The sequence below is a fragment of the Vulpes vulpes genome, chromosome 2 (assembly GCF_048418805.1).
Source record: "Vulpes vulpes isolate BD-2025 chromosome 2, VulVul3, whole genome shotgun sequence".
Lineage (NCBI taxonomy): Eukaryota > Metazoa > Chordata > Mammalia > Carnivora > Canidae > Vulpes > Vulpes vulpes.
The window spans coordinates 138402708-138417750 of record NC_132781.1 but is presented as its reverse complement, the minus strand read 5'-3'; the positions used below and the strand labels follow the sequence as shown (position 1 = coordinate 138417750).

Here is a 15043-nt window from a genome sequence, read left to right as displayed (position 1 = left end):
GCCAGGGGCACTGGATCCTCTCGGTCGTGGCCTTCACGAGATCTCAGGAGGGCTGTGGGTGACCAGCCAGCAGCGGGGAGCCAAAGACCAGGGCTTGTCCCTGTGATCTGACCAGGGGCTCAAGGGACCCAACTCTCAGACTATCGTTGTGTAAAAAGGTTTTTATTTTAATAAGTAAAAATGGCTAAGCTTCCAAAAGTTCTTAAATAGGATTTCAGAGGAGGAAAATGTCAAGAGGCCAGTGAGCAAGGCGAGAGCCTGGTGCCAGGCAGATGAGGGGAGCAGCAGGATCCCCACCCACTGGCCTCCCACCAGCCATAAATACAGCCCAGCCCTCGGCAGGGAGGGCCACGCTCCTATGTACACCTAGTCACACTATACACGTACCCGCTCGGGGCCTGCCTCGGAGGGGAAGGGGGCCAGGGCTGCCCCAGCGTGCCCACCGACTGCCCAGATCCACGGCTCCTGGGCCTGCTGGGGGCTCTTCAGCCCACCCGTTACAGACAGGCCCTGCAGGCTGGAGCGAGTTGGCCCAGGCCAGAGGCCCAGCCTCCCACACTCCTGCCCTCCCCACAAGGATCCGCTGACGGCCCGGGCCTGCCAGGCAGAGTGGGCCATCCCTGCCCTTCCAGCCCGGGCCTTTTGCACCCACACCCACTGCCGAGAGACACCATTTCCTTTGGAACATGTTTTCTCATTTCTGAGTGGATACGAGGCAGAAGAGGTGCCTCCACTCTGGCCTTCGCCTCCTGGGCTCTTGGTGCTACAGCAGGTGGATCCAGTCCCCGGTTTGGCAGGGTGGATGCGTCCGTCACACAGGCACCGGCCTGGACTTCCCTGCGGGAGCGGGAAGAGGCTTCGTCAGCCTCTGTGCACGTGATCGGGAGGGAGCCAGGGAGAAGCACAGACAGCAGGCAGCAGCAGGACAGGCCCGGCCCTGAGCAGCCCTCTCCCCGGCACAGCCCTGCAACCCAAGGCAGGCGGGCAGGCGGGCCCGGGCCCCTGGCCCCACACTCACCTGGAGACTCTGCAGCCCCAGCCGTCAGGCTGAAATCAAAGCAACAGGTGTCTCACTGGTGGGCTTGCCTGGGGCTGGGACTCCCCGGGACCCTGTGGCCCCTACCTCCTTGGACTCCAGTCCTTGCCAGGCCCCTCTGTGAGCGTGGGGCCACTCAGAGGGCTGGGGTTCTGGATGCCAGGCCTGTGGCTGGGCTCACTCCTCACCTGGGACATGGGTGGGCCCTGCCCTTCACCCTCCCTCCCCAGGAATCCAGGCCCAGGGCAGGGGTGCCTTGAGGCCAGCCTCAGAGAATTGCCTCCTGGGCCTCAAATCAGCAGCCCTGCTAGGAGCCCCGAGGTCTGGGTTCCCCTTATGCTACCGCCTCTCCAAAGGGCCTTTGACTTCCCATCTGTAAAATGGGCCTAGCAGTGTCCTGTCCTGACTACTTCCTGACTGACTACTTCCCAGGGCCAGAAAAGGTTGTATAACAGGTTCTGGAGGACTTTTATAAACTTTAAAAAAAAAAAAAAAAAAAAAAAAGGAAAAGTCCATTCAGGCAAGGGCAGTCTGGTGGCTATCCACCTGTAAGGAGGCTCACCCCCACCCCCAACCCCACAGTGGCCCCTTCCCCAAAGGCTTACCCAAGGGCTGCAGCTTCCTCCGGATAGAGCCTGGGCGGCTGGTGGTCCCAGAGCCAGGGGCTGAGTGTGCCCGTGCTGAGGGCTGCGGGGTCTGGCAAGCTGGCTCCCACTGTGGGCAGGGGTGAGCAGGTGGGCAGGGGCCATGCTGCCCTGGCTCCCCCCTTCACCGTGCTCCACCCCTGCGTTCCCCTCCCCAACCTCCTGCAAAATGGGTATGACAGGTGAGCCCCACCTTGTTACTGAAGGAATCAGCTGAGATAATGGATGTTAAAGAGCCATGAACTACTACTGAGCACCTGCGTGCCAGCCTGCAACCCGCCCGCCCCCCAGCCAGCTGAGGACCACCACAGGGCGCTCTGAGGCTAAGAAGTGTTTAGACGAGAGAAGCCCCTGGCAGGGGCACCTGGTGGCTCAGCCAGTTAAGCATCTGCCTGCTAAGCATCTGCCTTCGGTTTGTTTGTAACATTTTATTTACTTATTCATGAGAGACAGAGAGGCAGAGACACAGGCTGAGGGAGAAGCGGGCTCCGTGCAGGGAGCCTGACGCGGGACTCGATCCTGGGTCTCCAGGGTCACGCCCGGGGCTGAAGGCAGGCGTTTAACCACTGAGGGATCCCTGCCTTCAGTTTAGGTCATAATCCTGGGGTCCTGGGACCAAACCCCGAGTCAGGCTCCCCACTCAGAGCTAGTCTGCTGCTCCCTTTCCCCTACCCCCTGCCACCTCTTCGCTCCTGTTCCCACACTCTCTCCCCCACCCCTCCTTAAATAAACAAAAGATCTAAAATAGTGAGGCTCTTGGGTTCAAGTTCTGGCGCCAGCCCCTTCTGGCATCCTCCCTTCCCCACCACCCCAGGCTGTCCCCCATCCCAGGCCCTCCTTCCTGCCCACGACAGTCCCTATACCTCCAGATGCTCCTGGCTAGACCAGGACCCGAGCTCTGCCCTGCGGGACCCAGGGCCCAGCTCCACAGAGCGCACCCTCTCAGCGAACTTCAGGGAGTACAGAGTCTCACTGGTGTTCTTCTCCACAGGGGACACCTATGGGACACAAGAGCTCACACCCCGGCCAGCGGGCCTCCTCCCCCACCCCCAGAATTGGGAAGGGCAGCATGCTCACTGACTTTGGAGCTGCTGAGGGAGGACAAGGGTCCCTTCCCCACACAGCCTGGGGAGCCTGGGCCGCAGAGGAAGGGGGTCTCCGGTCGTGCTGCTGGCCGAGCCCTCCCAGAGGTCCTCACCTGCACCACCATGAGGGTCTTGCTGTCCCCACTGAGCGAGTCCTGCAGCAGGTAGGTAAGCTTGGAGTTGCGGAAGGGCACATGGCCCTGGCGGGAGCGCAGGGCCGCAATGACGTCCCCCAGAGCCGACAGCGACTTGTTGATGTGCTGTGCCTCCCGCAGGCGGCTGCCCTCAGCCCCCGACTTGCCCACGCGCTCCGAGCCCGCCAGGTCCACCAGGTTCAGTTTCCCTGCAGGGGGGCAGAGAAGAGCCAGGCAGGTCAAGGCGGCCCCCGTGGGGGTGGTGCCAGGGGTCCTCCAGCCAGGCCGCCCGTGGCCCTCACTCACCTGTGGTGCGCAGGCCAGTGCTGCAGTCCACCCCGCGCACTGTCACGATGAGCAGGGCGTGCGAGCGGGAGCTGTGCTCATTCAGGTTGGTGAACTCTGTGGTGCGGTTAGTGTGGCCAAACTCAAACACCTGGCAGGGAGCGGGGAGGACAGGAGCACAGGGTTTGGAGTGAGATCTCTGCTGCCACCCTATCCCCAAGTACCCCTGTGAGGGGTCCCCCGGGCGTGGGACTTGCCCATGTGAGTCCCGTGCCAGCTGGGCTCTGCCGGTGGACTGGGTCTCCCCAGCGCTTCCTGAACCTCCCCAGGCACCCCGGCCTTGCACCTTGTTGATATCCGCCACGCTCTGCACCTGGAACTCGGTCAGCCCTGGCACGTACAGCTGCCCGCTGCCGTCGGGGCACAGACGGATCTCCAGCTTCTCCTGGGGCTCCTGCCCCAGCAGGTCCCTGCAGGGACAGGCTGGATGGTCACTCCCTCCTCCCACCTCTGCTTGCACTGCACCCTGCTCCCCCTCCACCTGGAACACCCCCGCACACCTGGATCGCTCCCCACCCCATCGCACCTTCAGGCAGCCTTCCTTAACCACTGGGCTAAACCCCTCTCTCCTCCAGCCCCTCCCTGATAGTCTGCTGAGCGGCAGAGACTGAGTGTTTCCCCAAAGTCTTGTGGCACCACTCCTGCCCTAACGGTGCACTGAGCTCTTGTGGGCGGGGCCCCCCAAATCCCCATGCTCATTTATCACCACCTGGTGCAGCCTACAGGGACAATGAGTAGACACAGAGGCAAGAGGAGCACCTCTGTCTGGTCTGGACATCCTTCTCCCTGATGCCTGCTGGTGTGGGGCAGGGGCCTGGGACCACCCTGCCGCGGGGCTGAGGCAGGACCATAGCCCCGACTCCGATCTGCATCCCACATGGCTCTGCACGGCCCTGAGGACCACAACCACCCGGAGGCCTGTGCCCCGTGCCAGGGCCTCCCACCTGAGGACCTCATTGTAGATCTCGGCTGCGCTGACAGTGATGGTGTACTCCCAGTCGGACGCCTTCTCCTGCACCTCGGAGAAGAGCAGCTGCAGGGCCCGCTGGTTGATGCCGGGGTTCTCAGGGGTCCCCTGAGGGCAGAAGCAAGGCCCAGTGAACCAGGCCTCTCCTCTGCCTGCTGGGCTGCCCCCAAACACCCTCCACTAGCTGCAAGCAACGTCACCTTCTGGGGCCTCAGTTTCCCCACTGTTCCATGGCACTGCCCTGCCCAGACTAGCCTAAGACTTAAAGCAGAGCACTGGGTGAAGCACCTGGCGCAGGCCGGCACACGAGGGCTGCTGAGTGCCAGGTGCATACCTGGTCCTGGGGGGACACCTGGGAGGGGGTACTGGGAACCTATGATCTCCCTGCCACCACCCGGAGGGTGGCTCATGTCGGGGGGCGGGGACCATGAGCAGGGCTCTGTGGGTAGTAGAAGGGAGACATAAGCAGAGCCGCGAGTGCTCTGGGGCTGGATGGGCTGGCCAGCCCTTCTGGAAAGAAATCTGGAGTCCTCACCTGAGCCGTCGCCTCCCCTTAAGTATCACCTCCCACGCCCTCTACCTGTTGCTCAGGCCTCCTTGCCAGGCCTTAGAGCCCCTAGCACGCTCCAGCCCTATGGACTCAGCCCTGCTGATCCCGGTGCCTGAAATGCTCCTCCCCACACATCCCCATGGCTCCAGTGTCACTTCCTTGGGCAGGTGCCTTCTCTTCCACCCAAATGCCTAATTCCTCATATTCAGATTTAAGTTTTCTCCCTGGCGCCTGAGAGGACACGGCCTGATTTGCTGTGGGCATGGCGGTCTCCCCAGTGGCGGACTGGCTCCGGGAGGCAGACGCTCTGTGGTCACAGCTGCACCCAGCACCCAGAATGGTGCCCAATGTACATGGGCCTCAGCGGGTACTGTTGCAGCAGGTACTGTTGCTCCCGGGGGTCACCCCAACTCTGAGCACCCAAGGCACAGTTAGGAGCCACCTGACCCCGTGCCCCCCACCTTACTTGGCCTGCCCCCCAATAATCAGTCTCCTCAATCCCAGAACTAGGGTCCAGACTGGGAAGAAAGAGGCACCATGGCAGCCTCCTTGAAAGGCACCTGTCCAGTCTTCTCATTGCCCTGTCCAGACACTGAGACACCTGTCCTCACCCTTTCCCAGAGAAGCCCACAGCACCCCCTCAAGAGCCAGAGAAATGCTAACAAACCAAAGACAGTCCCAGGGCTACCTTCCATTTTTATCGGTCTTCTCTCAATGCTCCCATGTCCTGCCACACCGCACCCAGGGGGCTTGGGCACAAGCAGGGGGAAACAGCCCTGCCCTGGCCCCGGGAGCAGAGACTGCCCTCGTTCATCCTAATACCCCAGGGCCCAGCACAGGGCAGATGTACAGCAGGAGCCCAATAAATGCGTGGGGGAGACATGAAAGCCCATCCTGAGAGACATACAGGTGGTCTGCCCTAGACTCTGACCTCGGGTGGAAATTTCCTCTGATGCCGGAGTTTGTTGGCTGCATATCTGCCCCTCCCCACATCCACTGGGACCGTCACAGGCACACCTGGGCAAGGTGGCCCTCTGGGGCTAACACAGATAACTCCCAGCTCTGCTCCTGTACTGCACAAAACCCGAAAGCAAAAGGGCACCAAAGGGGTGGTCCTCACTCGCAGGACCCCTGCCCCGTCCAGCCAGTACCCACCTCCATCGTGTACGTCTTGCCGGCACCCGTCTGGCCATAGGCAAAGATGCAGACGTTGAAGCCATCGATGCAGGAGGTGATGAGGGCTTGCACCTCCTGGAACACCTGGGGAGGGGATGTAGACTGTGAGCCCCCCCTGGGCTCCCCACCAACTCCAAGTCCAGCCGCCTCCTCAACCCTTCTCTCCTTCAGTAATACAGCACGTGTTGTTACTGGGCAGTGGCTCACTGGGGAAGAATGTATGACTAATAAGTCACAACAGACATCAATGGGCAATCGGGCTGCCAAGACTGAAGGGAAGCTAGGGCAGTGCCCCCAGCCCGCCAGTACCCGAGAAAGGGCTGCCCAGCCTTGGAGCTCAGAGGCCCACACCTCTAGCTTCTCCCATACTAAAGGAGGGCTCAGCAAAATGAAGGTAGAGGTCAGCATGTGCCTGGCGCCTCCTGTAGCCGGTCTACCTGCCAGCAGACAGAGGATAGGGCAAAGGTAAAGCCAAGTGCAGGATAGGAGGGTACAGGCAGGACAGGCCTGGCCGGTCAGCCCTGGCAGAGATGAGACAAGAACTCAGCTGACACCACATGGCTCTCACAAGGCCGGGGGCTGGGGGCAGCGGGTGGGGGGAGTCCTAGGGAAGACCTGTGGGAAGGAACTCCAGCTGGACAAGCAAAGCCCCCCAGGGTCAGTGAGTGTAGGAGGAAGGGCTGCATGGGTGGGAGGGGCTCTGTGGGTGGGCATGGGCATGTGGATGGGAGAGGCCAAGAGTGGGCATGGCTGTAGGGGTGGGAGGACCATGTGGGTGCTATAGGCTATCCTTGAATCTCCTCCCTGCAGAGCTTCTCAGCCTCGGTCTTAGCTTCCCCCACTTCTCTCCTCCAGTGAAAGGAACAAGGCATCCCAGCACCCCAGGTTTCTCCATCCTGTCTCCCTAACTCTTACATTTCTTTCTGTCCATGCCCCATCATCTCTCCCTGTGTGTCTCCCCGCTCTCCACTGTTGTCCCTTTCCCCATAGGGCCATACTCACATCCTGCTGTGAGGCCCGTGGGGAGAAGACCTTGTCCAGCTCAAAGGATACAGGCTTTCCTTTGTGCAGCAGGTGGATGATGGAGTCATCATCGGCATCAAAGGTCACAGCATTGGTCGCTTCAGGCCCTTCCCCATCCTCTTTGGTGACTGGCCGGACACGAGCAATTACCCGGATGTTCCCTGGATTGTGTCAGGGAGGAGAGAAGGGTACAAGCTGGGTCAAGATCAGACCACGGGGGTCCTTTGGTGTCCTGAGCAGGCTAGTGGCTCAGACACCCCTAGCCTTCTAAGCAAGGCCACCACAATGCTATTATCACTCACACTATCATGAATTAATGTACTAGTACACCTTCTTCCTGGACAAACCAGCTGAGAGTGGGACTTTCACATTGGGGACCAGGAGGAAAGGTCAGTTGTGGGGCTCAGGCACTGCATCCAGTCTGGGTAGGACACCAAATGGACACTATATCTCTGGACTTCCGTGTCCCTCTATATAATGAGGGGCATGGGTCCCAGTAAGCCAAGGGACTTGTTCCGTCATTCAAGGGCTCCATGGATGCCTGAACAGAGCTTGGCAATCAGATGGGCAAACAGAAACCAACAGTAGGTGGACGACCAGTACACGGAATGGGCACAGGCAACAGGTAGCCCTGGGGTACCGCAGGGCATAGATCTGATTGTGCCCTCTCCCTGCGGTAGCCCTTCAGTGGGATCTCAGTGCTCCTGGAAGGAAGAACAAACTCCCCACTACATCCAGCATGTCCCTACCTTCCCCTTCGCCTGTCCACTCCAGCTCACTATCCAGGCCTCAGCTGTGCCTTCGCCTCCTCCAGGAAGCCCTGCAACAGCCCTGACTGTCAGACACCAAGGGGCTCTTAGAGCCTCTCCCCAGCCCTGGTAACAGGGGCAGTGTTGGGGTTCTCTGGGTGATTCATGATCACCATCTGCTCCCCCAGCTGCAGTGAGCCCTGTGAGGGCAGCGACAGCATCCATAGGCTCATGGCCACGTGTCAGGGCCTGAAACAGCCCCAGGCACAGGGCAAGCACCCCCTAGTCCTTTGTGCAGTCCTTTGTGTGAACAGGCCGTCTCAAGCTCAACCAGGCCCTCAGTCAGAACAAGTGGCATTGCAGCCACCCACCACCCAGTGCTCCACTACTTGACCTGGGCCCCCCAGGGTCTGGGGGTAGTCTGCCACAGGCACTGGGGTGAGGGCTTCAGAGTTGGGCAGATCCAAGTCCAGATCCAGGGTGGACTGCTTACTAACCATGCGGATAGGTTCTCTGACTTCTCTGCCTAGGGGTTTCCTTACCTGTGGGGAGGGAACTATAGTAGCCCCCCGGCCACAGGCCACAGTTCATTCTAAGTGGTGACGGTTTGGGGGGAAGGGCAGGACCCAAGCCAGGTTGGGACCTCTATGCTGGACACCCCCAGCCCTCCTGGCAGTCACCTTTCAGCCGCACGAGCTCGTTGTGGCACTTCTTGCGCAGCTGCAGCTCCCGGCGGTACTTGCGCAGGAGCTCCTGGTTGTTGCTGTTAACCTCCTCAATGGCCTGGCCGATCTGTGGAAGATGCACAGCACAGTCCAACACTACCTACCCCCCCAGCCCTGCCCCCAGCTGCTCATCGCTCCAGCCCATGGGCGCTGCCACATGTTGCCTCTTTCCAACAGCCCCTGTGGGTAGGTACTGCTGCCGGGCCCATTTCACAGAGGAATAAACTGAGCCTCAAAGAGCTGACAGCTCAAGGTTGCCCTACTAATAAGCAAACAGCACTCCACCCTCACTCCACAGGACTGGCACCTGACTTGACCAATAGGATTCAGCTGGACCCAAATTCCAGCCCTACCCCTGAGCAGCTGGGGGAACTAAGGCAATCAGCTCAGCTCAGTCCTTGAGTTTCATTTTTCTCATCTGTAAAATGGGAATAACACCATCTAGCTTGTGGATCTGTGGGACCTAGTAGGTAAAGATCTCCAAGTTATGCTTCATAGGGGACAGAAGCAAAATGCAGAGCATGCATGCATCTCTTCCCCTTTGTTGGGTAGAAGGGAAGTGTGTATATGCACACGGATACGTCCACCGGCTTCACGAGCTCAGAACGCCTGGGGTGAGGGCATCTGACATCTGTGTGGGGAACGTGGGCCAGGGCAGCAGAGAGGGGCCCTTCGTTTTCAGCTGTTGCCTTCTGCACGGCTTGAACTTTCTACCATGTCCATGTATTAATGACATAATTTTATTTTTTACAGAAAAAAAAACTATTTGCTATTCCCAAAATAGATCAGTCTCTACCCTGCAGGGCTGCCGTACCAATTCAAGGAGCTGACAGCTATAATAGGCTTGGCACGTAGGAGGCACTTAAGAGACGCTGGCTATTCTCATACTGCACAAGCACAGCTTAAAGAAATTAAAACAGATGTAAGAATATATGTAGCATGTTTGAGATATGAGGATATATGTTACATGCTTGGTTTAAAGAGTCATAATAAGGGTGCCTGGGTGGCTCAGTCAATTAAGTGTCTGGCTCTTGATTTCGGCTCAGGTCATGACATTAGGGTTGTAAGATCAAACCCCCGGTTGGGCTCTGCGCTGGGTGTGGAGCCTGCTGGAGATTCTCCCTCTGCCCCTGCTCGCCCCACTTCCCTCTCTAAAAAAATAAAAAATAAAGAGTCATAATAAGACAAATACCAAAATACCTGCCCTGACCAGTCGTTTTTCAGTCTGTGTGAGTGGGGGAGGAGAGCCATTGTCTGGAGGCTTTGTTGCATTTTGGAATGGCACCCTGGGCTCCAGGGTCCCTCCAAGCCTCCCCCATCCCCTCAGCCTCCAGCTGCCCTCACCTCAGCCTTGACACTCTTGAGAGCCTCCTGCAGGAGCAGAGGGAAGCCGCGCACCTGCCGCTTGAGCCCATTGTAGTCATTGGTGAGGGTCCGCAGTGCCGGCTGGAGGGTTAGCAGGTTGGTCCGGACACCTTTGGGGACATAAGAGGTGTAAGGTGGACAGGGTGGGGGGCCACAGTGGGGGGGTGGGGGTGGGGGGGTGCGGGCAAGGGCCCAATTGGCTGGCTCACCTGCCAGGTTCTCGTGCACAGCCTTCATCTCCACCTGGGCTCTGGCAAAGGCCTCCTCAATGGCCCGGTTCTTGTCCTCCTCCAGGGATTGCATCTCCTCCAGCATCTGCCCATGTGCCCGCTCCAGCTCTGACTCGTACATGGCGATCTGATGGCCAAGGCCAGAAGCTCAACGTGGGGCTCAGGAGGGAGTGGGGTGGGTGCCAGAAAAAAGCCCTACGCCTTACCCCACAAATGTACAGGAGCAAACAGCATCCCCCTCCACATGCACACATACAGTCTCACACACACACACACACACACACACACACACACACACACAGGAGAGGCCATCTCACTCCTGGAAAGTTCTGTGAGCTCCATGCAGCTACTTTCTTGCATTAGCCCCAGCACCAGCCTGGGTCCTGACACATAACACGTACACAAGCCACAGGCCCCAGCAGAGCATATTATGTCATAATAGTGACCAAGGCCCCTTTCCAAGAGCCTGTGTGCCCGGCCCGCAGGCAAGGACTCTTGGCGACTATTCTGAGTTCCACAGGGAGGTGGCTTCTATGAGCACATCATTTTATGGACGAGGAAACAGAGGCGTAGATAAAACTTGGCGCTGGTCACACAGCCAGCAGGGAGAGCAGGGGGGCGGCGCTGGAACCCAGCTCCATGGCCCCCCCAGTACTGAACCGCCACGCTGTGCTGCAGGCCCACCTCTGGCTTTCCCGCCGCGTGTGCATGCTCTCCCACAGCCCCGTGCGTGTGCCCTGGCAGCCTGCGCACCTGCGCCCGGAGCTGCGCCGTCAGCTGGTGAGAGCTCTGCAGCTGCTGCTCCATCTCCTTCAGCACCTGCCTCTGCATGGCCACCTGCTCCTGCAGGTGCTGGTTCCGGGCCTGGGACTCGCTGAGGGCCTGCTTGGTCTTGGATGACTCCACCTCCACGGTCTTGATGACGTACTGTGAGGGGGAGGAGGGATGGGCGCCTGAAGGTGCAGGAGCCTCGACCTCACCCCCGGGGGGGCCCTGAGATGCAGCTGGCCTTGGGAGAGGACCCTCAGGGACATCCCACCAAAAGCCCCCAGAAAAAACTAGAGGAACTTCAAGGTCCTGGCTTCACAGGATGCTGCAGGGCCTCCGGGCATCCTCTCATCTCAGTAAGCCCAAGAGCCTGGCTGTGACCCCAGCCTGGGCACAGAACAGACAGGAAGGGCAAAGACGACAGCAGAATCTTGCCATGTACCACAGGCATGCCTGGCACGTGTGGGTGCCTCGAGCCTCGGCTGCCAGATGCCTACTACATGTCTGGCCCTGGACAGCAAGAGGGGGAAGGGGTAAGACTGGGGTGCAGCCAAGAAAGCAAGGACATTGCACATGGCCACCAGCGCCAGAGGCTCACCTTGATGGGTGGTGACTGGGCCCGCAGGCTGGCGATGGTCTCGTGGCTGTCTCGCAGGCGCCGGCTCAGCCGCTCCTCTTCCTGTGCCTTCTCAGCCAGGCAGTCCTTGAGCCGCAGCTCGACCTCGGCCAGCCGGTCAGTCTTCTGCTGCACCTCCAGGTTCAGCTCCGACAGCATGCCCTTGTTCTCTGCCACCTCCAGCTGTAGCTGTGACAGCTTGTCCCGGAGCTGGGCACTCTCCTGCAGACAGGTGGTTGGGAGCGGGGTGGGGACAAGTGTGTAACAGATAGGGGGGCGGGGGGGACCAGCATGCAGGGCTCCCTGCAAGGAGAGGAGCCGGGGTCACCGTTAGGGACCGAGCCCTCTGGGAGCAGGTGGCTCTGTGCTCACCTGGCTGTGTTCGCAGCCCACGCAGGGGGCCACCGGCTTTGCCCGTAGCTCTTGTAACTCGGCCTCGAAGCGCCGCATCTCCTGCCTCAGCCGCTCATTCTCCACTACCAGGAGATCCCGGTGCTTCTCCAGGTCCGTGCCTCCCTGCACGGAGCCAGAGCACAGGGCATGCATGTGGCAAGGCCAGGCCCGGGGAGCAGAGAGCAGGGAGGCTGAGGGGGCACCAGGGCAGAGGAGAGAGAAGAAGCAGGAGAGGGAGGGGAGACAGCTCAAGGGGGACATAAGGAGAAGACAGAGGAAGGAAGGGGAGCCGGGGGGATGGCCTTACCTGCCCCTCTTATGCTATTTTCCCGAGTGTGAAAGTAACAAGAAAGTCATATTTATACACAGAGTTCACACTCCTGTTTTACATCGGCAGATGAGAATTAACCTCCCTCCCTTTGGGGGTCACACGACCTCTGAAGGCCTAGTGAGTGGTGACGAGTATTTGGGGAGCATCTCTCAGGCCCAATGGCATCTGCTGGGCTGGACTCGAGGGCTCTGGAGGGATGGGGTCCCACACCCCAACTGGAAGGGTCAGTCTGCACAAGGCCAGGCCAGCCCCCCTGCAGCCCCCACCTTAGGATGGCAGTGTGGAGCCTCACCAGCTCTGATCGAAGGCGACTCACTTCCTGGGCCTGGCTAATGAGCTTCTCCTTCAGGTTTTCCACCTGCCAGCACAAAGCCACGGTCACAGTGAGCCTTGTTCCTCACTTCTGGCCCACGCTCAGGCCTCATTTCTCAGCCCCGCACGCTCCCTCAGTTGAAGCATCAGGGCACACCCAGGACCCTGGGTGAGAGACACCTGCCCTGTCCCAACAACCTTCAGCACCCTCTCCTACCACAAGACCGAGGTAGTCCCGCTCTCAGCTAAGTCTGGGGAGCAAGCACAGCAGAGGTGACCTCTATACCACTCTGAGCCCACACCAGAGGCAGCTCCCTGGCAGACTCAGGAGGCTGACCTTCAGGACCCCCACCTTGCACAGTCCCTTGCCACGGCCTGTGTCTACATACTTGTAATTTTATATTCCCTTTTCATAAAAGGGCTCCCAAATTGTATAAACTCCAGACACGATGAAACCTGATTGGTCCTTGCCCAGAACCTAGATTTTTCCATTCCAGTGGTGCCTGGCAAGTCTGCCTATAGAGACAGGTCTACCAGCAACCAGGGCATGTCTTGGACCTGTGTCTTTCCCCCCGCCCCCCCAACCCAGGTCCCTGTCTGCCTTGCTGGAGAGCTGGCACCATCAGAGAAGGGTGTGTGCACCCCATCAGGAAGCAAGGGCAGCTTGGCTCAGCCAGAGCCAGAGGAAGCCACCAGGATGCCAGTTCTGAGAGCGTACATCCCAGGGTAACAATCCTCCCCTAGAGTTGTCCTCCAGCTGGCCACCCTCCCTGCAGACTCCAGACCCCAATTCTGCACCAGCCCCCCTCCAGGAACCTCTTGGGAAATAACCCAAAATGCAACCGAAGACTTTGGCACCAATGTTCATCAGTGCATGTTTAGGGGTTTTGTCACAGAACATTCTGTGATGACCGTACCTGACTGTACATCACCTTGAGAAAGCCCAGTGAGAGTCAGACTCTCTCTGTGGGGACCTAAGAGGTGGGTTTGACCCAAGCAGGCCACGAAGCATTGGGTCTTATTAGGAAGCAAGAGCAACAAAGTCTGTTGCCTGCAGAGGCCAGACCAGTAGGTAGGGCAGGTGAGGGGCAGCGCAGGACTGGATGCCCAGCGTCCACCCTGAGAAGACAAGCTCAGCGCCCTCCCTGCAGGCTGTGGCTGGGAGCACACGGGCCCATGTCTCCAGACTTCTGTTCTTTCAAGAGAGGACAGCTGTGGGGGTGTTGGGGTGTGTCAAATCTCCCCATTTTACATGGCTGAGATGTCATCAATGGTCTGTGGCAGCATGGGCGGCGGGGGGGGGGGGGGGGTGTCCACAGCTTAGAGCTCAGTCTCCCAGAGCAGGAGGAAGCCTCTGCTCCTCTGAGTTGGTGAGGGGAGGAAATGGACCGACGGACCAGGCCTGTACCACTTCTCTGCCCACCCCAGTGCCCCCTTCTGTTGAGAGCCTGGCATGAGCAGCACTCAGTTCCTCTGGCCTTAGAGCAGAGCAAGGGACAGCTCACAGAAGGTAGCCTTTCATTTCCTAGTCGTGCAACTGGGAGTGACCGGAATACCCAGCGTTAGGGGAACAGTTAGGTGATTTACAGCAAATGCACACACGGACTCCTGGGGAGTCATTACAGTTGTGTTTGTCAGAAGTTTTAAGTGACCTGGAGGAAGGCCCCTCAACATAGTGAAATCAAAATCCAAAAGCAAAATCATGAATGCAATACCAAAAAGTAGAGGTCTCTGGACCGTGGACTTATGCCTGATAAATTCTTTATGCTTTTCAGCAATTTTTAAGCCTCCAAAAACATATTCCTCTCACATTCCCCCCATCTTGAAATAGGTGGTTCTACCTCCTTTTGAAAGGTTGGCATGCCCCTGCCCCCCTCCTTTCTTTGGAAATCACCCCGGGAAGAGCCACTTGCACTGAACAGGTGCCTCAGACAGGCTGCTTCCTCAGCCCCAGGCTGGGTGTGCTCTGACCTCACTTGCCCCCAATGCCACTGGCGCTCAGCCCCACATGCAATGAAAACCCTGTTGGTTTTTCAGCCTTCCTCAGGGGCTCAGGATACCTGCGCACCAGCTGCCTGCAGCCCAGGCTCCTGTTCCCTTCTTGCATCACAATCAGAACTCTGGGTGCTCCTGGGCTTTGCCTGGAATCTCTGAGAGGTGCCCCAATAGGAGGTGGTTGCAAAATGGAGCATGTTAGGGGCATGGGGGGGGGGGTTCAGGAAGAGGCTATAAAAGACTCCTTTTGTCAGAGTTATCAGTCATATCCTGGCTTGTCTCAGACAGCATGGGGGACACAGGCCGCCAACACTGCAGGGTGGCAGGTCAGGCACAAGTCACTCCTTGGTGTGTGGGGACTGCACCCGGCAGGCCAGCTACATTGGGGGCTGAGAATGTGTGCTGCTCAGGAGCAGGACGGCTTCCCTCCACCCAGAAGGCTCTGCTTCAGGAGTGGTGAGAGCAGGGTGCCTGGGTGGCTCAGTGGTTGAATGTCTGCCTTTGGCTAGGTCATGATCCTGGGGTCCCGGGATTGAATCCCGCATCAGGGTCCCTACATGGAACCTGCTTCTTCCTCTGCCTATGTCTCTGCCTCTCTG

The 15043-nt window shown here is 59.0% G+C and overlaps 1 protein-coding gene across 6 annotated transcripts in view; it reads right to left on the bottom strand.

Annotated features, from left to right (window-relative positions):
- Positions 1-146: 146 nt before the first annotated feature.
- Positions 147-15043, bottom strand: part of KIFC3 (kinesin family member C3) — a 37863-nt gene continuing 22966 nt past the window's right edge. For 3 of the 6 annotated variants that reach the window (XM_026011819.2, XM_072750141.1, XM_072750143.1), the window contains 17 exons: positions 12430-12495; positions 11786-11929; positions 11396-11635; positions 10783-10956; positions 10009-10156; positions 9779-9909; positions 8390-8501; positions 6940-7121; positions 5917-6021; positions 4189-4319; positions 3531-3654; positions 3206-3335; positions 2879-3108; positions 2544-2678; positions 1642-1750; positions 1019-1047; positions 147-837 (listed from right to left, as the gene is read on the bottom strand). In XM_026011819.2, the coding sequence (XP_025867604.1) occupies positions 1043-1047; positions 1642-1750; positions 2544-2678; positions 2879-3108; positions 3206-3335; positions 3531-3654; positions 4189-4319; positions 5917-6021; positions 6940-7121; positions 8390-8501; positions 9779-9909; positions 10009-10156; positions 10783-10956; positions 11396-11635; positions 11786-11929; positions 12430-12495 (2166 nt within the window). In that variant the 3' untranslated portion in view covers positions 147-837; positions 1019-1042. The remainder of the gene's footprint in view (positions 838-1018; positions 1048-1641; positions 1751-2543; positions 2679-2878; positions 3109-3205; positions 3336-3530; positions 3655-4188; positions 4320-5916; positions 6022-6939; positions 7122-8389; positions 8502-9778; positions 9910-10008; positions 10157-10782; positions 10957-11395; positions 11636-11785; positions 11930-12429; positions 12496-15043) is intronic. The other 3 variants (XM_072750140.1, XM_072750142.1, XM_026011820.2) reach the window with 1 other exon arrangement.